This window comes from Fusarium keratoplasticum, chromosome 3 (assembly GCF_025433545.1).
Source record: "Fusarium keratoplasticum isolate Fu6.1 chromosome 3, whole genome shotgun sequence".
NCBI classification, from domain to species: Eukaryota; Fungi; Ascomycota; class Sordariomycetes; order Hypocreales; family Nectriaceae; genus Fusarium; species Fusarium keratoplasticum.
In genome coordinates, this window is record NC_070531.1 from 73,506 (window position 1) to 97,697 (window position 24,192).

General features: G+C 50.4%; 8 protein-coding genes across 8 annotated transcripts; 3 read left to right on the top strand and 5 right to left on the bottom strand.

Moving 5' to 3' along the window:
* Positions 1–1,844: 1,844 nt before the first annotated feature.
* Positions 1,845–3,420, bottom strand: NCS57_00339200 (uncharacterized protein; the record flags this gene model as incomplete). The annotated part of the gene is made up of 3 exons (XM_053053389.1): positions 1,845–2,189; positions 2,243–2,561; positions 2,618–3,420. The coding sequence occupies 3 exons, from the start codon at positions 3,418–3,420 to the stop codon at positions 1,845–1,847; spliced, it is 1,467 nt and encodes a 488-aa protein (XP_052915549.1).
* A 570-nt stretch (positions 3,421–3,990) lies between these two features.
* Positions 3,991–4,917, top strand: NCS57_00339300 (SGL domain-containing protein; the record flags this gene model as incomplete). Its single annotated transcript, XM_053053390.1, has 1 exon — positions 3,991–4,917. The coding sequence occupies one exon, from the start codon at positions 3,991–3,993 to the stop codon at positions 4,915–4,917; it is 927 nt and encodes a 308-aa protein (XP_052915550.1).
* A 1,074-nt stretch (positions 4,918–5,991) lies between these two features.
* Positions 5,992–7,617, bottom strand: NCS57_00339400 (Carboxylic ester hydrolase; the record flags this gene model as incomplete). Its single annotated transcript, XM_053053391.1, has 1 exon — positions 5,992–7,617. The coding sequence occupies one exon, from the start codon at positions 7,615–7,617 to the stop codon at positions 5,992–5,994; it is 1,626 nt and encodes a 541-aa protein (XP_052915551.1).
* Positions 7,618–9,886: 2,269 nt separating this feature from the next.
* On the bottom strand, positions 9,887–12,804 carry NCS57_00339500 (Zn(2)-C6 fungal-type domain-containing protein; the record flags this gene model as incomplete). The annotated part of the gene is made up of 6 exons (XM_053053392.1): positions 12,563–12,804; positions 11,960–12,503; positions 11,828–11,908; positions 11,090–11,778; positions 10,853–11,032; positions 9,887–10,805 (listed from the first exon to the last, which is right to left on the bottom strand). Exons 1-6 carry the CDS (start codon positions 12,724–12,726, stop codon positions 9,887–9,889), a joined length of 2,577 nt encoding a protein of 858 aa, XP_052915552.1. The 5' UTR covers positions 12,727–12,804.
* A 485-nt stretch (positions 12,805–13,289) lies between these two features.
* NCS57_00339600 (Aldo-ket-red domain-containing protein) lies at positions 13,290–14,479 on the top strand (the record flags this gene model as incomplete). Its single annotated transcript, XM_053053393.1, has 3 exons — positions 13,290–13,454; positions 13,509–13,686; positions 13,746–14,479. The coding sequence occupies 3 exons, from the start codon at positions 13,290–13,292 to the stop codon at positions 14,477–14,479; spliced, it is 1,077 nt and encodes a 358-aa protein (XP_052915553.1).
* A 550-nt stretch (positions 14,480–15,029) lies between these two features.
* On the top strand, positions 15,030–16,208 carry NCS57_00339700 (PKS-ER domain-containing protein; the record flags this gene model as incomplete). Its single annotated transcript, XM_053053394.1, has 3 exons — positions 15,030–15,175; positions 15,235–15,962; positions 16,027–16,208. 3 exons carry the CDS (start codon positions 15,030–15,032, stop codon positions 16,206–16,208), a joined length of 1,056 nt encoding a protein of 351 aa, XP_052915554.1.
* A 750-nt stretch (positions 16,209–16,958) lies between these two features.
* Positions 16,959–18,636, bottom strand: NCS57_00339800 (uncharacterized protein; the record flags this gene model as incomplete). Its single annotated transcript, XM_053053395.1, has 4 exons — positions 16,959–17,893; positions 17,943–17,996; positions 18,052–18,281; positions 18,329–18,636. The coding sequence occupies 4 exons, from the start codon at positions 18,634–18,636 to the stop codon at positions 16,959–16,961; spliced, it is 1,527 nt and encodes a 508-aa protein (XP_052915555.1).
* A 617-nt stretch (positions 18,637–19,253) lies between these two features.
* Positions 19,254–20,603, bottom strand: NCS57_00339900 (uncharacterized protein; the record flags this gene model as incomplete). Its single annotated transcript, XM_053053396.1, has 1 exon — positions 19,254–20,603. The coding sequence occupies one exon, from the start codon at positions 20,601–20,603 to the stop codon at positions 19,254–19,256; it is 1,350 nt and encodes a 449-aa protein (XP_052915556.1).
* Between the last annotated feature and the right edge of the window lie 3,589 nt (positions 20,604–24,192).

The window sequence follows — 24,192 nt, forward strand, 5'->3', positions numbered from 1 at the left end:
AAAAAAATAAAAAAATAAAGAGATTACCTAAAGGTAAAATAACTTATTAACACTATAGTATAAAATAAATGAAAGTAATAGATATAAAATAATTAATTTATATAATTAAAGTACTAAGATTGTTACGGTTGCACCGTCTTAGGGCGCGGTCCCTTAGAGGTGCAGGGTAGCCGTAATATGCCGCGTTAGGCAGTCATGACCTCGATAGATCGAGGTCATAGGTGACCTTTTGGTCAAGTGGCCAATTGGCCTTGCTACCCTGCAGCCACTGCCTAAGCTGCCGCGTAACAAAGATATAATTATAATAAACTTTTAAATATAAAATTATTATAATAAATTAATATAATATTTAGAAAAAATTCTTATAAAATCAAAGTATTATTTTAAAGTAATAATATTAAAAAAAGCTACATTTATAAAGACCTTCTTATTTTAAAGACTCTAATTTATAATACCTGATAAGGTAATTTATATAAATAAAAAATAAACCTAAAATAATAAATTATTTTATATATATTTAAAAATATATTTAATAAGTATTTTATTTCTTTTATAAATTCTTTATTTTAAAATATTTTCTTTTATTAAAGCTATTTATAAAAATATTTAAGTGCTATTAATAATATATACTTAAATAAAAGGTATATTAAATAAAAATATACTCTAATTAATTAAAATAGCCCTACTAAAGGGACTATGCGCTATTAATTTATTATATTAGGTGATGCCCTTATTTTTACAAGAATAAGGCTCTTTTAATTACCGTTTTTCATATTTTAAGGTAACCATAGGCGCTCTCTACGACACATAGACATTGCGCTCGATCACGCCCCACCTCTCCCCAAAAAGCCCCCATACCCTTGATATATCTCCCTCCACCACCCCTCCGCTATGCTGCGATCTCAGCCTTCAGCTCGGGCATGGGCAACGTAAAATCCCTAATGCAGCAAAACATGACCTGGACATCCGGTAGCGCGCGCACCGGGGCCCAAGAGACACAGAACCCGCATTTCGCCTCTGCTGATACCTTCGTCGCAGCCTGGCGAGAGATTTGGGACATTGACGGGAGCCACAACGCTGTGGGGCCGTGGGGACGCTGGGCGGCTACCTGTCATAGCTGGCAACGGGATTATAGACACATTAATCAGAAGGATTATACGACTGATCGCATCTGTCGCCTCTACCATTCAGAGTACACGATGGAGAGTGCGATGCCCACGAACCGAATGATGATGGCGCTTGGCGATCGGCCGGGACACTTCAGCCCAGCGACTCCGCAGTCGGAGTGGAAAGTCGTATGGGGCTCGAACGGGAGTGTGGTTTACCTGAGCAAGTCGTTCGTCTTCCGAGGCGAGGACGACAATTGGAGGAAGGGTGAACATACTGCTGGGTCAGACAGTCCGGATAACCCAGAGTTCTGGAGAGCTAGGGATGAGCATCAGGTCATGCCGATCATATGCTTTGCTCATGCGGCGGCGAACAGTAAAATACGGAAGCTTGAGTTGAGGAAATGAGATATGATATGTAGGAGAAAATATAATTTCTTGTCAGTACTTGTGGGGGCCTCTAGTCCGGCTGCCCCGTGGAGCTTACGCTCACTACTATCCCCTCGATTATGTTAATGTTGCAAAGCAGGGTTATCCTTGTGGATCGCCTCAATCTGTGTGTATTGCTTGTTGTTGCTTCTGATAATTCCCTCTTTCCCTTTTCGGACCGTGACGATGCCTTCCTAATTGGGCCTAGTCTATCCGACGAGCCGGAGGTCACCCCGCCGGACATTGAAGGCACGTGACCACCCTCAGAGCAATTGCACAGGGTCCAATCCGACATCAATTATAAAACTCTTAAATCTCATAGCGATAATCCTGGGCCTTGTCCGCATCACCTCCCATGTCGATAGATAGCCCGACTTCAGGCCTGCCAAACCGCCGATCGCGCCTACGATTCTCCTGGTACAGCATTACGCTCATGCTCACAGCGCTCAAGGCCGTCAGAAACACAAGAGCACTTGACACAGCATTGCCCATGAGATAATACGGCGCGTCAGATTTGGGGTAGATGTTGGACGCAGCAACCCCAACAGCATGCGTTACAGCGATAACAATACCAAGGCCGACGCCTGCCTTAGTGTCTCCGGCGAAGGTCGAAGTAATCCAGGTAAGGACGATAGGGAAGGCCATGTAAGTTCCCTAAACGTAGGAGGGGTTAGCTAGTGCCTGCAATGATGTAATCGGATACGTACGGTGACTGCGAGGAAACATGTTATATATCGCGCCGTGTCGTCTTTCAAGAGTCCAAGGCAGATATACCCAACACCAGCAATCAAGCCTCCAATGGTAATCGGAATACCTCTGACCCGAAATTTGTCGGACAATGTCGCTGTCGCGAGCAAAGTGACATAAGCGACAGCGTAGATGGGAGCTGTCATCAGGTTCGCATACACAGAGTGATAGCCCAAGTCTTTGACAATTGTAGGTAGGAAGACGGCGGTGACGGCAAGGGACATGGACAGTCCTGAATACATAATGCAGAAGAGGTAGAGGCGGTAGTCGAGGAAGGCTCTGAAGGATCTCATTAGCAATCAATAGAAAATACCTACAAAGAGAAGTCAACCCACGCCTTGACTTGAGCCATGCTGATGCCCGTATCCGCGTTCTTGGTGAATCGGCTTCGTCGACTCAGAATGATCTGATGCTCCTTTTCAGTGAACCAGAAAGACTTCCCAGACTCTGGCCGACTAGGAAGCATCCAAAAGGTAGCAACTCCGACAGCAACGGTGGGGATACCCTCGACAATAAACAGGGCTTGCCAGGAAGTGATAGCCATGTCATTGGCACGCCCAACACCGTAGGCAATAATACCCGACAGGACGCCGCTCAGTGCGCTCATGCCTGCGTAGGCTGCGATCCGCAGTGATAGCTCCGACTTGAGGTACCAGAAGCTGAGATAAAGAGCACATCCGGGAGCAAAGGACGCTTCGAAAACGCCAAGAAAGAAGCGCACCGCGATAAGTCCACCGGGATTGGTACATGTAGCTTGCAGGGTGCTCACAGCTCCCCAGCCAATAGCACATATGCCTAGCCATGTGGAGGGCTTGACGACTTTAAGCATTAGACCTCCGATAGTTCCAAAAAGAACGGTCCCGATGTAGAAGGAGGCTGAAGCGATCTGGTACTGGACGCTGCTAAGGCCGATGTCTTCCTCGAGGCCAATATTGCGAGCATTGCCCATATTGCTCCTGTCGATATAGGAGAGGAGGTAGAGGAGCATTATCCACGGGAGGATGGTTCTGTCGAGCTTTCGGACGAGTCGCTTCTCAGCCTCGGGGCTGAAGGGCAATGGAGCTTCAACGTTTGCCATCGGCGCCTCTGTGTCGTTCTCCAGATGGAGGCATGGCTCCTCCTTTGGAATGTTTGACATGATGTTTAGGGGGCTTTTTAACACAGTTGCAAAGGAACTAGTATAGGTGACTACGAGAAAATCAGGTTTGTATAAAGCGCTCCTTATATAATGTTACGGACTCCCTGGTTATCGGTCACGGGTGAATTCCGTTGACCCGTGGAGGAGACAGATTAGCCCGTCGGCGAACACTCTAATCTTAGCACGCAATAGGCTCTGTAAAGGGACAAGAAGATTTCTGTGGAGAACCCTTCCTTTCCCCAACTCCCCATGGGGCCCCGGAGTTATGTTGTGCGAGTCAAAGAGCGGGGAAAACCCGCCTAATAACGGTATGCGGAGGAACCCCTACATCGTCTACACCACAAGGCACGCAGTCACGGCTTTTCCCCGTAGCCGTTCTCCACTTCCAGAGTTATCTCAGGGGGGTTACGGAAGAGTTCCGTTCAAGGCGTAATTTAGACCTGGGCTGGGCGGTTTGAACGGACTGTCGAGAAACCACTATTATTAGTTAAAGAAAGTCATTCTCTCGCCAGGGCACGGAGTGTCTGAACGACAGACCAACAACTGCTAGTCAGTCGATCATCTTGCAAGATGAATTGGTTCGCTCCACCTCCAGTTTTAGAGCCAAAGCTCTTGACCGCACTCCCGTCCAGATTTCGAACGCTCGGCCTTTCAGAGCACTCAACAAACCAGAAACGTGGGCGGCCTCTACACAGCTTTCTCGAAGGTCCTCTTGTTAGGGGAAACACGTTGTATCTAACCGACATTCCCTACGGTCGAATCTTTGCCGTCGATCTTACGACCAAAGAATGGAAGCTATTGATTCAATACGATGGCGAACCAAACGGCCTAGCATGGCATGAGCAACGACAGCAAGTTCTCATTGCCGACTTCAAGCAGGGTATCCTTGCGCTCGACCCCGATACCAAGACCTTGACCACCGTTATGAACCGTTTCAACGGTGAGCGGCTCAAGGGGCCCAACGACTTGATCGTCGCCCGTGACGGCAGCATCATCTTTACAGATCAGGGCATGAGCGGACTTCAAGATCCAACCGGGCGTGTGTATCGTATCGGCTCAAACTTCAATATGGGCACTGGCGACAACCGTGTCGAGGTACTACTTCGCAACTGCCCATCACCCAACGGGCTGGTTCTCGATGCCGATGAGAAGAATCTCTTTGTTGCCATGACGAGGGACAACAGCGTCTGGCTCGCACCACTATACGCAGATAGCAGTGTGCAGCGAACAGGGCGGTTCTCCAACTACTTTGGCGTCGGTGGGCCAGACGGTTTGTTAACAGATGTGGAGGGGAATCTCTTCGTCGCCCATTCCACGTTGGGTACCGTGTTCGTGCATCATAAAGACGGCACACCGAGGGCAATCATTACCACAAAAGAGTTCGGCTCAGGAACCACGAATCTGACTTGGGGAAGAGATAACAAAACACTTTACATTGTCGAGAGTGGCTCTGGCACTATCTTGACTTTAGATTGGCACTTTAGAGGGACTATGTAATAAATCTCTGGCGCACTATATAAGAATAGTTTAGTTCTAGGATATTACAAGAAGTCTATTACTTGTGCCATGAATTACATATAGTAGTCTTCGCAGTTTCTTAACCTTTGTTACGAAGGACTTACATGAACTTAGCCAAAGGCTTATCATAACGGTGGCTTATTTACTTCAAGCTAGCTCTCGCAACGCCTTATTCTGAGATGAAAGGTGTGGGGAATGCGGAGGGTCAATGGGGCGTGCCGTCCCCGTATTCTTAAGCCGTCCCCACGGCGAGCGCAGCGTGCCTAGTGACGAGGGTCGGAGTTGGGCGATACGCAACAGCGAAACAACGCCTTGATCCGATGTCACGCTCAGTACTGACACCTACCGTCGTTCGCGGCAGAAAAGGCTCTGATCTCGTGATGGTGATGTAATCCAGATTTCGCAAGCGAGTTGTCACTCCTTAAGGGGAATTTTACTGCCGTGGGGAGGATATCACCAGCGGTACCTATGAATATTCCCAATCTTGTTATTTGAGGGTTTTTTCACTTGACGCCCTTGATCGAAACCACATCACAATGACTTGATACACGTTACATACCTCGTCGCTGTTAGACCCAAAGATCAAAAGAATTTGCAAGAATGTTTCTGTCACGGTTGATTCGGAGACTGGCCTTATCGTTCTGGTGTTGGAGCGAGATGACGAGAAGGTGCGTTTTTCATTGAAGGAGGGAAACATCGATCTCCGTGGGAAATATGTCATGCCACGACTGGTATACGCGCATACCCACGTCTTCTTGCATTCCTACGAGTAAGTTTGCTCCCATCATCGACTGGCCCATTCCAAACATACGCTGAAATCCAACGTGAAGCGAGGCCAGGGCTCTTCAGCAGAAGAGAGATGAGAGTAGGGCAGAGCGGTTGATCCGTGATGTCAGCCACTGTCGGATGGCGTTGCTTGCGGGATACACAAAGTAAAATTCCACTCTTAATGACAGCTCTCTTTAGTTACTGAGGTGTCGTTAAAAGCATTTATTATTGCTCTATCAGGTTGTAATGACCAAGAGAGAAAGTCGATATCTAGCCTGTATAGCCTTAAACGCAGCTATAAGAGCTAGCATCACCTGTGTTCTTCCCGCCATTATAAATAACCTTCTTGGGGTATAAACAGAGCGGGCGTTCCTTGCCACTTGTAGTACGGCCATACAGGGTGTTGGGTGCCGTGTCTTTCTCAACCCAGTCCATTAGAGACTGCAAAGACTCGCCAGGATACGCGCCAGCTCCGCCAGAGCAATGGCCAATCCCAGGAGCTTGGAAAAATCGGAAATAGTCAGTCGCATTTTGATCGACGGCCAGAACTCGGTTGTAGTACTCCTCTGTTCCGCCCGCATGGATCTGGATGTCGTCCAGGCCGTGCCATACAAGAAGTTTGCCGCCGGCCCTATGCAAGGGACGCAGATCCGGGTCGTCGGTGGCCATGAACGAAGCCCACTCTTGAACTGAGACCTGCCAGAGGCGGTCGAACTCGGCAAGAGTCAAGGTCATGGGATCGGCCTCAAGGTCTTTCATGAGGAAGTTCTTGACCCAGTTATTGGCAATGCCAAAGGGCGCCAGGTTGCAGGTACCATTCGCTTGGCAGATAGTGTTGGCAAGGCTACCACCTCCAGTGATGTTGGTGGTCCGGCTCACGCCGTAGTAGCGCCACTCGCCGTCGACGGTGTGATATCCTGCCCAAGCAGCCTCGGCGGCTACCACAGCAGCTTTGGATATGGTGATTGTGCCGCCCGGGAGGTCGGGGCAGTCGATTGTCTTGCCTAGGACGGACGAAGCGTTGAACTTGCATGCTTCTGGGTCCGTGACATACCCATCCACGACCCCGTCCAATCCGTCACATTCCTCCAGCGCGGCAGTAGTAATGGCTAGGAACTCGCATGGAGCCGGGACGTGCCCCCCAGCGACGTCTCGCATAACGAGCTGCGGCACGATATCGGTGGACAGAAATCTGGCCCAGTTGATTGCCGGGCAGCCGCCAAGAAGGCCATGGTATGCATCTGGGTACCGTTGCGCCAGCATCAAAGCTTGCCGCCCGCCAGTCGAACAGCCGTTCCAGTAGCGGTAGCGGGGAGGTTGTCCATAGAAGCTTTCAACGACTGCTTTACCGATAGCGGCGGCATCGCCGAGGGCACGGTACCCGAAGTCGGCGAGAGCTTCGAGGTCCACGTTGCCTGTACTGCGCAAAGCCCAAGCATCCGAGTTTTGAACCTCAGTTGTCCGGTTGGCCATTGTGCCCACCGAAACTCCTGCCGATGAAGACACAGTAGCCCAGCCAGACGCGATAGGCGCGAGTACATCAGGGCGCAAGTTCCCCGCGACGAAGCCACTGCCGCCAATGCCCAGCATGCGCTCGTTCCAGCCCTTTAGAGGCAGGTAAATGCCGGTACTGATGGCTCCCTCGGCGTAGCCGGGGTGGCGAGTGGTGACCGTGACATTGCAATAGGACAAGCCAGTGAGGTTACGGTCAACAGGGAATGAATTTCGCATAGCTCCGTCGGGTGCTAGAACGGTTTCGTTAAACATACTGGTTGCTTGAATAGAAACAACCTTGAGCCCAAAGATGGGTGGTATGTCGATAGTCTCTGCTGAGCATTCTCGAGGGTAAGGGCCATGAGAGGCTTGAGCGAGGCCTACGAGGGAGGCGAGTAAGGCGGTGGAGGACTTCATGATGATGCTCAACTGAACTGTATTTGCCCATTTGATGATGCTGCCCTTGCAGGCCTTTATATCATACAGTCGACTATCTACCATCCTTAAATTGTAATTGCCTACGGCCCAAGTTGTTCGGGGTACTCCAGATGAGGGTTAGGAGATCGGTTCCAGCTTCCCGAAATCCTCCAACAGAGCTGTGAAGGGGCCTCGGCTATGTTATCTTGATAGTTAACAGGCCAATTCAATTGTCTTTACCTCTCCCCACCTAGTGTGGCCTGGGGTGGACTAGTTCAGCAGGGCATGCACCTGCGATCGGACCGACCAACCCGATCTTGAATGCGTCGGGAACCTCAACCCGATCCTATAGTATGCCTACGATAGGAACCTTTCCAGTATCTTCTGGGGGTGCATAGTCGAGTAGTGCATCCACCCACCGAGCCAATGCGTTTGGGAACTACATGCTCATTCAAAGCCTGTTGATGCAGACCTAGTTTGAACGGCAGGCAGTGTCTGTTCTCGTGGGTTCGCTGTGAATTATGACGGTGGTATTGATAGCCACCTCTCTATTTTACTCATCTTTATAAATTCCCTTGTGAAGGCTAGTAATTATAAATCACGATAATAGCACAAAGGGGATCAAGATACCAGGTTGGGCTGTCCCGGAGAGAATGCCGGTCCCCACTTCTCTATTCCCTCATATCCACAACTCCCAACATCTGATAACCAAGATCTGATAACCATGGCAACAGCCACCTCTCTGATACGCTAAACCATGAGCCTATGCGCAGAATTTTTGCCCAAAGTTGGGCTAGGAACATTCCCATTCGAACTTTTACAGCTCATCTGCCATGATTTGCTGCTATCAGAACCTCGTGACTCGAGTGATGACGGTCCGAAGGCCCTTCTTAGCCTTAGTGGCGCGTCAAGGACCTTTCGAGAAATAGCGCAACCTCTGGCATATCGCACTCTCGCGCACGAAGCGATTAATTTGGCCAAACTTGTCAGAACTCTCTCCAGCCGACCAGATCTCGCCGCAGAAGTGAGAGAATTCCGCCAACCTGCGGCGGGATTCTGCGACGGGACTGCCCAAGAGTTGAAGGTTCTGAGCTCAGTTGCCCATGAGCTGCACATGTTCCATGAAGGGGAGGATATCCTCAGGTTCGGGAGAGGCTCCTCCCAAGATGTGGTACTTGAGGATGTCTGCGTGGAACTCGTCATCGCCATGTCGCCAAACCTCGAGACGCTGAGACTCTACAGCCCAAAGAAGGGGACTAATCATGGCAACCAATACCCTCTTCTCTATACACGATTCCGGAGAGTCAACAAGCTTTCAAAACTTCATCACCTTGAGCTAGGGAGAAAGGACACAATCGAAATGCCATTCACTCGCCCCAGCATCGACACTGCCCTGTTGCTCAACGCCACGTCTAATCTGCGGCAATTACTGATACGGGGAGTTACGAACCTCCACGACTCGCTGTTTGGACAGGAAGAGTTTGGTCGCATGCACCCAACTCTCGACAGCCTCCGGCATATTGAGCTTCAAGAGTGTGCCCTGGAAACTCGTGACTGGGGTGAAATGTTTCTATCCCAGTTGGTGGCCATGGCACCCAATCTTGAGCATTTCAGATACGCATCCGAGAGCTACCGTTACCCTAACCCTGTGGCGAGACATCTTTCTGTACCACATATGCTGCGGGCACTTCGTACTCATGACGCAAACCTCAACATCAAGTTTCTGGACATCCATCTTGGTGCGTTTGCTCGTTGCAAGTGGCCGAACCGAGGAAATCTCATTTCCACGGCCGATCTGGAAAAGTTCTCTGGATTACAAGCACTCAAGCTGGATGAGAACTCTATCTGCCGCTGCTGGGACTCGCCCATCAATATGAGCATGTCTCGCTCAGCGACCGCTTGTTTAACAGAAACGCTTCCTCGTGACATCCGAAAGTTCACTCTTAGGGTATTTCGAGGTACAGAATCACACATATGGGGTGATTTGGCCGAGTTGGCGCATAGTCTCTATGAATTTCTAAGGCTTGAATGTGTCGTCGTGCAAGCGATATCGAAAGGTCACAGCGACAGCCAATGGGTCAAGTTCGAGGATCAAGTGCTTGAACAGAAACGAGCTTTGGAGAAAGCTTGGTCAACGACCGAGGTGCAACTCGTGGTTCAAGTATTTAGAGACGTTTTGCCAAGCGAGGAGAATGGGATATTGGGGGTTACGCAGTAGATTTATGTGTCATGAAATCATGTGCTGCTTTATTATGACTCTCTTCTTACTTCAGATAGCTACACCAGCAGACAAATTCCCTTCTCTATAATCATCCGACCCAAGATATGTATCAAGCTCCTCAAGAAAACCCCCTTGCACTTCTGACCCACCCATGCTGTTTCCCGTCCATGCAAAGCAATCCCACGCCGTAGAGCCACCTGACGACGAGCCGAGGAGTTTATACGGCCAAGAGTTGTCTGCGGAGCCTGAAACAACGATGTGCAGGTCATCGAGAGACATTAGAGGAATCTCGGGCATTTCAAGATCGAGTGCGGCAGTGAAATTGTCAGATGTCATCCCATTCTCGTTGGGTGCGCTGACGGGAATATCCGTGAGATCTGTTGGGATCTGTGGTTGTGGGACAGTTGCATCCTTGGCCGAGTTTTCCTCGATAGGGTCGTCAATGTTTCCAGTCGTCTCCATTCCTTCCATTTCTGAGAGGTCCACCACTCGCTCGTCAACATCTGTCGTTGGCATGAAGTTCGGCACGGCGTCTGGGTGAAGATTCAAGGGCTTGTCCACGTGTGAGGATTGTCGCAAAGAGGGGGGGAAATCGGAATCATCTGGAAGCTTTCCATGGCTGATGCTGAGATCAACTGTCATGGCAAGTCGCAAGTAATAGCTGGGCTGAGTGAGCAGTATATCTGCCCAGTATGCACGAGAGGAGTTCGTGACACCCTCACTTGACGACAATCCTGGGAACTGCTGACTGGCAAGTTTGACGACGTGGCATATGGTGCTCATGACCCAATCTGCAATGTAGTAGCGTTGTCTGTAGCTACTCATTGTTTCGAGGAGGACCTTGACCTGTTGCTGCTTCCGATCAAGAACTTGCACAGCCGTCTGCGAGTGAGTATTATCATGCCCTGGCCCAAGAAGCTCAACGTCGATCATGTGTAGAGCTAGCGGGAATGCAGTGCATCCGATACTAGACTCTGGTCAGTAAAGATCAAAAAAGGACGGCATGTAACTTACGCAGTCATGGGTAGCCATCGTGTCAGTCCTAGTCGACCCAGTTCTAGAAGACAGTCCGTCACGCTTGCTGCTGCGCCCTGGAGTTCTTCTCTTTGCGTGATTAACTTGTTATGGGATTCGGGTGTAGAAATAATCCTGCAGCGGAGTATATCATAGTGGCAGAGAGAAAGTCGCGCCGACCTTGTTCTGTTAGCTTATCGCCCTTCATAAGTGTTACCTCAATAAGGTGCAACTTACTGATAGTACATCTCGACCAGGTTGATAAAAAGGGTTATGGATGAGGTGGAAGACCCTGTGAAATCGCTTTCGTTCGTTCGTTCCAGGATTGTCGATTTAACATCGGCCCATGAACTGTACCACCGGGAAAGTGCCATCTGGCAAAGGCCCGCATCGTTCAAGCCTGCTAGCCTTCTAGAGAGGATCCAAGATGGATTGTTATGAAACACGGATGTGACAGTGAGAACATCGGTGAGAATGAGGCAGAGGTCAACCAGCTTTGAAAGTATCTCGGCGTGAACGAGCTTGGTGGTTGGATCGTACACATCAGACCCGTATGACTCGTCAGCCAGATCTGCACTTCCGAGAGGCGGGCAACCGGAGAAACTGAAGTTTGACTTGGTGATCTTGATGTTCTGACGCGAAGTGAGTGGCAATAGTCTGTCGCAGATGATGCAACACCACCAAAGTCGTTTGAGGGTGTTGTGTAGCTTCTGAAACTTGGGGAGCTCGGCAATGGTCTTGGTCTTTAATGAGAAGTAGCAATGGGCTTTGGCATCACGAGCGTAGGCAATGGCAACTCCGAGCCATATTGAACCCAACGGTTTGTTACCAGCGAGGCAGTGTGGTATCAAGTGGGTTTGCGCCAGAAGCAATGCAGCTTGGGCGATAGAGATGGATGACTTTTCGCAATTGAAGTCGTAAAGAAGCTACCAGTATCAGCTATCGTGACCACAAAAAAGATGGAGCAAAACCTACTTTAGCTCGTCGGTAGAATGCAAGCTTTGCTTCATGGACGGTGCGGAACCCCAAGGACTTGATGGTCTCCAATGACATGAACTGCACTCTTGTCAGATGATGAGGCTCACGAGGGGAGAATGGTGACCTTACCCCGGACGAAACGAACAGGAGTCCCTGCAATACCAGGATGGACATGCGACCCTGGCCTTGTGAGTCTTGTGAATTATATGCTTGCCAGTGGTCCTTCTCATTCAAGATCGGCAGCATGGGATGAACATGCAGAAAGTACTGCTGCATGAACTCATCGAGAGCGGCTCTATGAGGGACGATAAAGCATCCCTGACTAGTGAGAAAGGCGAGGTCTTGAGGCAGAAGGCTCTTAGTATCGGGAGCTTGTAGGAAAGAATAATCAGGGTGACAGGTTGTTCCGGGTCTTCTGGCTACCCCCGCGGAGTACTGATTGGCATCAGCACCAACGGTCATCGAGAAAACATCCGAGTTATTCGCGGCCTTAATTGGATCGCGCTGATTGGCAGGCTGAGCATAGTCGGATTGAGCCGAAGGCTTGTTCGTTGAAGGGGAGGTGCATCCCATCAGGAATTGATCAGGTTCCGAGGGCTCTCCGAGGCTTGGGCTTCCGGTCGGGTTCGCGATGGACTTCGGAGTCGGGGGGCCATTTCGTGGATTGCGCGACCTATAGAAGCATCGTAAGCGAAGAGTCCTAGTTCAAGAGGAGCTTTGGAGCTAACTTACGCCATTCCATGTCGTCGATTAAATGTGCATTGCTTCCCATTGTGTTTGCAGTTGACGCAGGGTTTGGCCGGAGCTTCGAGGATGCACCGGACTTTTCGGAACCGGCACAGATCGCAAGCTCTCGGGACCCGTTTCCTGGTGGCCTTGACGGGCTGCGGTTGCATTGTCGCGAGGGTTCCCAGTCTTTCGGTAAGATGATATCGATAATGGTAGAGACAGGCTCGTGCATGCGCTGGTTTGACAAGAATGGGTTCAAAGACAAAGACAGGGAGGAAACTGACCCAATGCCCGAGCCTTGATTGAGAAGCAGATCAGGTGTCCACCGCCCGCGAAGGATCCGAGACCAACTGCCGATGGACCCTCCCCCACAAATCCCCGCAAATACAATGGTTCTAGCGAGATTCTTGGTGGGTGTGCTCGGTCGGCTGGGCCGGTGGCGATGGGGGCTAGACCTCGCGGGGAGATGGACATGGTCGCTACATGTGGCTCAGTTGCCGTGCCTCTTGAGTGCTGCAATCGACATGTTGTGTTGCGGCGTCTGATCGAGGATACCCTCTGTTTGGCGGAATCCGATTCCACCAGTCGCGTCATGTTCCCCGCGGCTGATGCAACCGAGCATGAGGGTATCGAGATGATATCATGCATTGAGCCGCCATTTCTCCTCCAAGAGTGATTTCTCTCTTTCCTGTATCTTTTCTACGATCGCTAATTGGCTTCCATTCTCACGATGGCCTCCCGGAACCTCCCGCCTCGACTCAAGGAGTCTCTCGAGGCGTCCAAATGCGAGTACCGCCAGCTCGGTAAATCCGGTCTCCGAATCTCGGTCCCCATCTTTGGATGCATGAGTTTTGGTGATAAGAGAACCCTTCCTTGGGTGATTGGGGAGGACGAGGTAAGCTGTTCAATACCTCCCGTCACTTGCCCTGGCTAACCAAATGCGTCGCAGGCGTTGGCTCTTCTGAAGGCTGCGTATGATCGTGGACTCAACACGTGGGACACGGCCAATGTCTACAGCAATGGTGCATCGGAAGAGATTGTCGGAAAAGCTTTGAAGAAGTTCCAGATACCGCGATCCAAGGTCATCATCTTGACCAAATGTCGTTGGGCTGTCGGAGAGGAGCCAGGTAACATTCCAGGCCCGCCAATTCTCTGTATTCAGCACTTGATACTGACATGACGGCAGAGGCGCGCAACTTTGTGTATAGATCCGAGTTCGATGCTTCCAAAGACTACCAAAACCAGTTTGGCTTGTCCAGGGCTGCCATCTTCAACCAGGTCGAGGCCTCCTTGAAACGACTCGACACCGAATATATCGATCTTCTCCAGATTCACCGTTTCGATGAGAGAACCCCGATTGAGGAGACGATGAAAGCCCTGCATGATCTCGTCCAGTCCGGAAAGGTGCGTTATATCGGTGCGAGCAGCATGTGGGCCACCCAGTTTGCGAGGATGCAGTTCGTGGCCGAGAAGAACGGCTGGACTCAGTTCGTCAGCATGCAAAACCATTATAACCTTCTCTACCGCGAAGAGGAGCGTGAGATGAACCGTTTCTGCAACGACACTGGCGTCGGCATAATTCCCTGGGCGCCACTCTGCAGAGGCCATCTAGCCCGACTACCTGCACAGTTTGGCACCACAGAGAGGAGCAAGGGGGAGAAGCAAAGCTCAGGCGAGCTCTCTGAAGTAGACCAAAAGATTGTTGGGCGGGTCGTCGAGTTGGCCGAGAAGCATGACTGGGCAATGGCTCATGTTGCTCTGGCTTGGATCGGCAAGCGGGTGACTAGCCCCATTATTGGTTTCAGTAGCGTTGAGAGGATCGAGCAGGCCATTGGTGCAAGAGGAAAGGAGTTGAGCCCTGAAGAAGTGACCTATCTTGAGGAGCTATATCAGCCCAAACAGGTCAGCGGTCATGCCTAGGAGTAGAAATGGAGATGAAGAATAGTCATCACCCCAGGTTACAACGTGAAGAACTATACGGCATGACCTGAAGTGAGGGTTCGAGGGTATGAAGACAAGACACAAGCAAAAACATTCCCTTTTATCTGTCTGCCTGCATAACAGTCACTGAGTTTGTTCCGAAAGCGGTGAGACTTTTGTGTCGAGGAATCATAAGAGACATGCACGGCATGGATGGCGAGATGTTTTTCCAGAACTCACTCATATCTAAACAAAAATACTCGACTTTAGAAGGGGAAATCGCAGATACTTAAAACAACTTCGCCTGTGGCCTTTGGTAGTATCTAACCTGAATGGGCGCATCAGGTTGCTATTTCGGTACGTGCGCTGCATCTCGGTCGGTAGATGACTCGGCAAGTCGATCGGCACGACCCTCGGAACCTAAGCCTATTCAAGAGGATGAACATTCAACAGCCGTCAGCAGCCTATGAACTGGGAGTGAACTCTCTCAAGCCTTTCCCCAGCTACATCTCAACCTTGTCGACTTTGTCTGGTCCAATATTCTGTCACAATGGATTCGCCCATTCCCCAAGTTCAAAAGGCGGCGTTGATTGAGAACCCTGGAGAGAATGCGCAAATTCGTATTCGGTCAGATGTGCCGGTCGGAGTTCCCGGTCGCCACGAGATTCTTGTCAAACTCTCTTTTACTGGTGTCTGGTAACAATTACTGGTCTATACAGCCCTCTGGGAGAAACGTTCGTTAACAGATGTGACAGTGGATCCGAGATTCGAGCCTTGTCTGGGTGGGGATCCTACAATCCTGTTGTAGGACATGAGGGAGTGGGAACCGTCGTCAAGGTCGGCGACCAAGTTGACGCCGCCATGATGAATAAAAGGGTGGGGATTAAATGGCTCTACAGCGCTTGCGGGCTTTGTAATGCCTGCAAGAGAGGCTTCCCAAACAACTGTCCGAAGCAGGTCAACACGGGCCGTCATGTCCCGGGAACATTGCAGCAATACATGATAGCCGATGCCAGGTATGTTACGGAAATTCCCGACGACCTGCCTGGAGAAGTCGCGGCACCGCTTCTCTGTGCAGGTCTCACCATGGCTGGGGCTATATCAAAGCTTGATGCGTGCCTGGCCGAGAACGATTGGGTGGTCATATCTGGCTCGGGGGGTGGACTCGGTCATCTAGGTGTTCAGATCGCGAGCAGATTGAGAGGATTCCGAGTCATCGCAGTCGATTCCGGCAAAGCCAAGCGCGAATTGAGTCTCGAAAGCGGTGCTCACGAGTTTCTTGACTTTGTCGAAGAGAATGTCGAGGAGAGAGTCAAGGAACTTACTGGAGAGGGAGCAGCAGCTGTCGTGGTGGTCTCGGGTTCAGAGCAAGCCTTTACCATGGCTCCCAGTTTGGTGCGGAACCTGGGACTCATCGTTACTGTTGGCCTCCCGCGGAACGACTTTCACGTTCCCATCGGTGCATCTCTACTGTCAGCTCGTGGTAAGTACACTCAATCCTCCATCACAAAGCCCAGATTTAGCTCGTTTGCTAACAATACATGAAGGACTTACCGTCACTGGTGTGGCGGTAGGGACGGAGGATCAAATGGTGGAGCTCCTTCAACACGCCTCTGCCAAAAAGATCTTGCCAAAGGTTACTGTAGTTGGTTTTGATCAGGTGGGGACAGTTTTGGAGGGTCTCAAGCGGCAGGATATAACTGGAAGAGTCGTAGTGAGAATATCCTAAACCCCTGGCCTCGCGAAGCCCACCGCAGCCCGGGTCTAGGAATATTGTAGTATTTTCGGCAACCCCTGTTATTAATTAGAAGAAGTGCACTTGAGTACGCCCATGAATGATATCTCGAATCCATGTCTTCATTTATTTTCCAGGAACTCACTGGCATTCAAAACACTTTCTGTTCGCCCTTGTTCAACAGTCGCATTCTATTTAATACTCCTCATAACTCAATCCCATCTTACGGTGTGTATCATTAACCTCCAAGGCTCTTGAATTCGCTATTCGGTTCACGGTCTTCTGGCTCAGTTAACCCATCAAGGGCCGGGCTTCAACTATACTAAAGAACACATTATCAACACATCATAGCATCATATCCCAATGCTAACATAGTGGCCTTTTTTTTTAGCCTCTCTGCTGCCTACCGCAGCAGACTCGCTATTCAGTTCACTTGCCTGACTTCTTTGAGGTCAGAGTATTCTCCGTAATGCGAAGACACGGGAAATATGTTTGAACGGCATATGTAACACTAGAGGAACTTCAAATCTTTATCAAATCTTCCATAAAATCTTGAACTAGTTAGATACATTCTTGCATGACCGCTTATGACCGGCCTCTGCGATGTCTGTCATCTTATGCATGATCCAACCCCCACCTATGATTGAGATTTTTCCGTCCTCAATCAATCACTACACCAATGCGCCATTTCCCTCACGATGAAATAGGCATTCTCATAAATGCTTTCAGCCCTCAGACGATACCCTATCGTCGAGACACTCCGATCTCAACTCCCAGAGGCTTCCGCAAGAAACCTTCGCGTGTCTCCATCTTTTCTTGTCGCAGGAAGATGTTGTATCTCTTGATCCACGTGGCAGCAATCAACCTCATCTGCATCTCAGCCAGGTTCCTTCCCACACAAGAGCGAGGACCATGGCTGAAGGGGATAAAGGCAATCTTCTGCTTATCGGTGATGTTCTCCCATCTCTCGGGCTTAAACTCCTCCGCATCAGGCCCCCAGATCTCCGTTGAGTGGTGAACAGTGTAGGTGGGAACACTGAGAACTGTTCCTGGGCCAAAGTAGCGACCGTGGAGGGTAACACCCTTGGAGTTGGCGGGAATCTCTCGAGGCAGGCCGATTCCAGATGGTGAGTGATGTCGCAGGGTCTCGTTGATACACATGCCGAGATAAGGCAAGTGCTTGACAGATTCGTAGCTCGGGATAACTCCTTCATCGGATGTGGCCTCATCGATCTCCTTTTGCAGCTTCTGCAAGACTCCGGGTGTCTTCACAACGTGATAGAGAAGGGCGCAAGAGGAGTTGGACGTCGTATCGCTTCCGGCAATAAGTTGAGTAAGCGCTTCGGCTGTGAGTTCGTCTCGCCCAAGCGGCTCTCCCTTCTCATCTCGGCCTTGCATGAGTCGTGCCAGCAGGTCCTTTCGGGTCGTGTCTGCGCCTCGCTCCAGTCTCTCGCTAACACGGGCAATTGCGATACCAGCAAGATTCTCGACGGCCTGGAGTCCCTGGCTGAAGAATGGATCGGGGAGCCACTTGGCGTACGGCTTGAGCCAGGGCATGCAACCTAGGGTGGCAGAGACCTCTCCTCGTCGGTTCATGATTTCCACAGCGGGAGCGTAGATAGCTGGGCTTGTAGGGCTTGCCTTGACCTCGGCAATATCAGCTCCAGAAGCGAGCATACCTGCGTTTCATTAGTCTGGCACTTGAGACGCCGGTTCTGACAGACTTACCGAATGGCTTGCCAAATGCGAGATCAGCAATGACGTCGAAAGCGAGATAGTTGACTAAGATTTGTTAGTCGCGAATAAATTCAATATCCTTCCAGTCTTTTTAACTCACACCAGGAGAGGCAATCCAGCCGTCCAGCGCCATCAGCTTCGGGGTTGCTGGAGGCACGGTCCCACTGCTTAACAAAGAGGTCGAGGTTCTGGTGGATATAGGGCTCAAACTCAAGAACAGACTTCGGGGCAAAGGTGTGAGACACGATCTTTCTCTTTCGAGAGTGCTCAGCCCTGCTTCGTGTGTTGAAAAGGCCACGACGAATGGAGACGAATGGGTCATAGAAGTCCCTGAACAGTTAGCGCATGGACGAGAAAGAAGTCGCTTATCGACTTACGACTTGAGGAAACCATTTCCGTGACCATAGATGACATTGATGGCATCTGCATCCGCAATGCTGACATGGTTGGGGGCAATGCGAACAACAGGGCCCAGTTTCTGGTGAACCTTGTCGACGACCTCGAATCGTTTACCACGTCGGCATGTTGACATTAACCAGAGGTTGCTGAACTGCGCGGGGAACGGAGAGGGAATTCCTCGAAGGCCTCGATTCGTCCCAAAATAGGGAACAAGATAGTAGCCAACGAATAAGACTATGAGGGCCACAGGCGCCCAAGGCGAAATAAGGAGGTTGATCAAAGCCATTGTCCCGGGTTGCTTGCTTTATCGTGACTCTGGCTCTTTTCGTAACTGGTATTGGAGAGTAGGAAGATTGAACGTTCCAGATCGTATATATATGCCCGCATCTTGTGAGCAAGTACCCCAGATTTACCTGCATCCACGGAGCAGCGGACATGGGGACCCCGAACGCCACTCCGAGGAACCCCACACTAACGGAACGGAAGCGGCTTGAGCCATCGGCATTTGAGAATGTCACAATATCGAGGCTGTGATTGGCTGGCCAGTATCGGCGTTGAGAAGAAGCTGCTCCGTGGTTTCGCTTTTCGGAAGGGATGTAAATGGGGTTAACGGCTGTTAGGGCGATTGCAAAAACGCCGCATATCATTTGCAGTCTCACGAAGTCATGCTTCAATTCATCCAAGGCCATCATGGCTCTTCCATGCTCTGTCCTCTCAACTCGGCTCTGCTTTGGAGATCCACTACATGACGTCATTCTCATTCCGATTGGCTGGAACCAGTTCGGCACTGGCGGCGGGATACTGTAGGTTAGGTAGGTAGGGACGCACAACAATCACATGAGCATCTTCGTTGATGGTGATGGCACTTGGCTCCTCATTGTTGAAATACAAATAGCTTGCTATCTATTTTTCAACCTGTGTCTCTTGGTCTTTCTCAGTCAAGATCAAATGCGTCCCCAAGATCTCGATCATGAACCTTTCCCTCGTCTGAAAATGCCTCGCCCCCTCGTCTCGAAGAAACTCCTCTGCCAGTCCCACCAGCTGAGGATGGTGGATGTCTGGTATCTCTAAAATGCGAGATACGTCGAGTTCTACTCGGGTAGATTTTTGAAGGCCTAGTACGTGTGCCACATGCATATTGTTGATGAGGTAAAGACAGAACTTCTCAAAAAGATCGTGCTTCACCATGAAATCCAGGACTTCGGGGAAAGCAGGACTAGGCAACCCGCCAACAATCCGAGGGAGAATCGTGCCAGGACCATTCTGGAAAGCTCGTCGGATTTGCGCCGTGGATTCCAGTGCGTGAACGAGGCCGTTGGTGTTCATGGGTGCAGGGTCGGCAATCCATGGACGATCATAACCAACTCTCTTGCGCCACCAGACGTTGCAGAACAGCGAAGACATGATGACGGGGATGAGGATCACGTAGCCCCACCATCTTTCCGCCGTCAACATGGATCCAACTCCTCCGAGGATAGTAGCAATGCCGTTGACCACGTAGAATAGTTGGAGGTTGAAACAACGTCGCTTAATGAGGGGCAACGCGGGCGCGCCTTTCAATGCTTTCTCAGCTGCTAGACGATGATGCCTCATCTTTTTCCATACGATGACAGCCCATGTCGCACTGATTAAACCGAAGGCAGCGATGGGCGCGTTTCCGAGATATCCGGAGAGGATGTTGCTGGCCAGCCACACGCGACGATTTGCACCGCCGATGGCCATGAATGTGCCAGTCCCTATGAGCACTGCACCCCCTCCCAACAAGACGTCCATTGCCCATCGGTTGATGATTTCGATTCGAAGCTCGCGGATGGTGATTTCGAGTAGGACGTCAATCTCTTGGGTTGGCCGTGAATCAGTAATTCGATGAGCCTTTTCTTCCTCCAGTAACTTGCGCTGGCTGCGAAGAAACGAGATATTGGCCCAGGCCCTCCTGGAGTCTATAAACGCAAAGACCGAGAACACCAGGGCTGTAAATCCCCCTATTGCCATGAGTACCACAGCATGGATTGGCACCGGAGTATCGTTCCAAACATTGGCAGCAAAGTCGCCAGCGTTGGCGAGCTCGAGGAATCCCACAGCTCCAAGCAAGTTGTTCCTGAGTCGAGGGCTGTCGCATTGTGTCCATCGCGTCCCTTTCTTGACAGCGACAAGGCTTTTGGGCCCAGCAAGACTGAACTCAGGATCTGATTCATCTTGTGATGGCTCGTTGCTTGGATCGGCAGCGTCAATGGATTCTTTCATCATCTTCATGATGGCCCTGCAGGGTAAACGGCCTGGATTCTAGAGTCAGTATGCATCCCTTGGCAAAGAAGGTGGTGGTGAACCTGCCTGGCACCTCTTTCGTCACCTGGACTGGGGCATGTGTTCTAGCGAGCGTGGAGACACGCGTCGAAAGGCTTCACGGGCGCAGAGAAATGGACAAGGTTGCGGAAACAGAGACGAAAAAGGAGACGACGAATGCAAGAAATTGTCTGCATATGAATGTCTGCTGATCGCCTCGCGCTGGCTGGGAGACAGCGTCGTGGACCAACCCCACCCCCGGTGAGCCGTCACAACCGAGCGAGACGAGCCAACCAAACAAAGACAGCCTCAACTCACGTTGATGCTTTATTTAGATCAAGGCTTGAGCTAGGAGTCACTCTCGGTTCTTTCCGTGTTCTTTCGACGTTTTAAATCCTCCGTTGAACCTGTTTTTTGCCTCGGTGACATACCAAGCCAGGGGCAACCGCCAAGCTGACGAGCTTACGCAATGTGGATCATCACGGCAACTTTCAGCCGATGGCGGTATTGGCATTTCCTTGTTGAGGTTTATACATGGTAATTATCACCGGTGACCCCGATTGGCCTGGCTTTTGAGTTTACATGATTCAACGCGTTGGCCGAGCCCTTCCTTGGGTATGGTTCTGATGTCGGGACGGGCGGACAAACAGAAACTCTTCATTCGTTGGAGCGTAAAGATGATCACCAGCCATTATCCCTAGACCGTTAGCTATACTTTGGCCCCTGAGCTACCCTGATGGGCTGTAAAGCAGTGTTGGAGCAGTTTTTAAGGAGAGGATAGAAAGTAGCTGCTTCACGCGTCCATAGTTTCCAAGTTTTGCGTCAGGGTGCCAAGATGACTTTGTCAGCAATATAATAATACTGGTTTATGGTTTAATATTAATAAGGTTAATGTTTTCAATATTGGTATATACAAATAAAAGAAAAAGCCACTCTTACTTCATTGCTCTAAAGCAATCGTTTTAAACTCACGCTGCGCCTTGCACCAATCTGCAAGGTAGACCCAACCAACACTAATTCGATGTGCAAGCCATGGCTCTTCCGTGCGACTGATAAGCAGGACTTTCACCACCGGCTGTTCATCGTCCTCCTTGTTCCTGCTCGGGAACAGCCGACTACGCATGGAATATAACCTGCAGTTATCATCAAAGACGGGAAAAGCCGTGCGGCTGCCAGGCTTGGCACGGTTCTGTGACAAAGAGATGGCCATAAACTCACATAAGTCCTGTGATGAATTTGATTCGGTGAGGGTGGGACGAGTCACGCTCCCATCCCCACCCTCAATCATTCCTACACGCTTGCCATTTGCATCCACGACGCATAGACTCTGATACCAAGAGTCGCCCTGGCATCTTGACACCGCGAATAGAGCCGTCTGTGCGCGAGTCAACAGGGCACGGCTTGGTAGCTTGTCAATCAGCGGCTGGTCTTCTTTTCTGAGATCCATGCTGAGATCTATGACCGCTTCTGGTCCGGCATTTCGGGCACTTCTGATATCGTCCCAGACTTCCTCGAGAGTTGGCCACCGGCCTGCAATGCCTGAATAGCACTCTCGGGAATAATTCCTAAGTTGATACTCCAGATCGTCCGGAACGGGGGCCTCAATGCAGCCTTTCCACCATTCAAAGAGGAGGTGGATTTGAGGACTATAGTCCGGCACCCGCTCCAGCTCCTCTTTCCCGTACGGAAAACTCCGTCGATAAATCGGCCTAACAGTTGGCACTGGTCTTGGCTGAAGACTGTTGCATGGCCTCAGATCCGTGAGGACCGCATCCGGATCTCGATAAGCCCACCAGACGAGGGTGCCTATGGATCCCTGGCTGTTCGTGCCCACTGGAGCAGTGACTCTCTCACTAACTGAGGTCCATGACCATGAGGGGCAATCTTCGCCGCATCGTGTCGGTCTGTCATCGTTCTCACAGTACCAAAGCAGGGCTTGGTCAAAATCGGCCTCTGGCAGTCCATGAAAACTCCTTTTATCTTTATAGACTGACGCCAAAATGCCCGTAAATGCGTTCAAGATGTCCGATTGGTTTGTGAGAGATCGGGCTGTGTATGACTCCAGGTGGTGGACAAATCACATACCTCTCGTTTGGGGAAGAGATTGACTCGAAATGGCGCCACTTTTCCATATCTGCTATACTGGTCCTCGCTCCGAGTCGAATACTGGTACTCTCGTCGAAATGGGTCGTCTGGATCATTGCATTCGAACCAAATTTTGAAAGACGTGAAGGCCAGCTTCCTTGGGGAGAGGATGACTTCTTGGTATGTCCAGCCCCGTGTGTCCCATTTGGACCTTTTCAAAAAAGCTCCAGGGTCAGGGTATGCGTTCGTAAACTCCAGGCCTGCAATTACTGACTTAAATTGAAGGACATTGCCTTCCCTAGAAACGCCTAGGATCGGGCACTGCAAACTTTCCCCACTTGCATGAATGATTGTGAATTCGGCTGAAGAATAGAAGTCGCCCATTGCATCGATCTGCCGCTGTTTCTCTCCTCCATCTTCGTTATTCTGGATGATGCAGAATCGGTCTACCCATAGGTAGCGCTGCTTCAACTGCTTGCATATCGTGATTGCATCCTCAATAGCTTGCGGTACCTTCCCTTCCTTCAGGCCACCAGCTGCTTCAATCTCGGACCTGTTGGACTTCAGTAGTGCATTGTCTTGTGAGACGCTGCTTTCCCCCCAAACGTAACTGAAGGCAACAAACTTGATATTGACTCCGAATTTTGGGTCCTGTCCGAATTCAGATGTAACGCATCGATTCTCCACATCAATGAATCTGAAACCTTCCGCCACACCTGAGTGCTCAGATCTTTTGCAACTGTGTTCCTGGTTGCAGTGGCTGAGCCATCCTTGTATTCGGTCCTAGTTCACCAAATTTTGCATGATGAATTTCGAGGGAGTCCATGTTCGAGTATCGAGTAGTAGTGATGGGCCGGAAGAATGGGCTTGTAAGTGTCCTTGAGGTTTCGTGTAGAGCTAGAGACGTCTTGTGTTGAAACTGCGTTAGGAAGCGACAAGAAGTGATCCGTAGGGCCCTTTCTGTTATCGGGGATATATAAACGTAACGACATTGAGAGGTGAAACCAGAGCATAGCGACGTTGATCATCCCATTCTCAGGTGAGATGTGCGCCTGCCAATTCACCCAATCCCATGATCCACGATAGCATTGAGTGGATAAGCAGGTAGTCTACCGCAGCACGTACAGTACCCAACGAGTAAGAATATGGTGTGTGGGTTTGACTTGTCTATGGTCGGTTAGTTAGACCGAGGTGGTTGGGTGGATAGGCATGGCTAGCATCACTGGCCTACGAGGTGTATGTTAGAATTGCGCGAGGCTTGGAAGGTTGCATGAAGTGACTGGCCACCGACAAAGCGTTACTGTGAGTTGGCTATACCTGCATAATAAGGCGAGGGGGAACGAGAAGTGCTGGTTTGCTCCCTCTGCACTGGGTGCGTTAATGGATGTATTGACTCAGGCAGCAAGCGTTTGGCTGGTAGTATTAGGGATAGGCAGGTAAGGGAACAAGGCAATTTCAGGCAGGCGAGTGAATT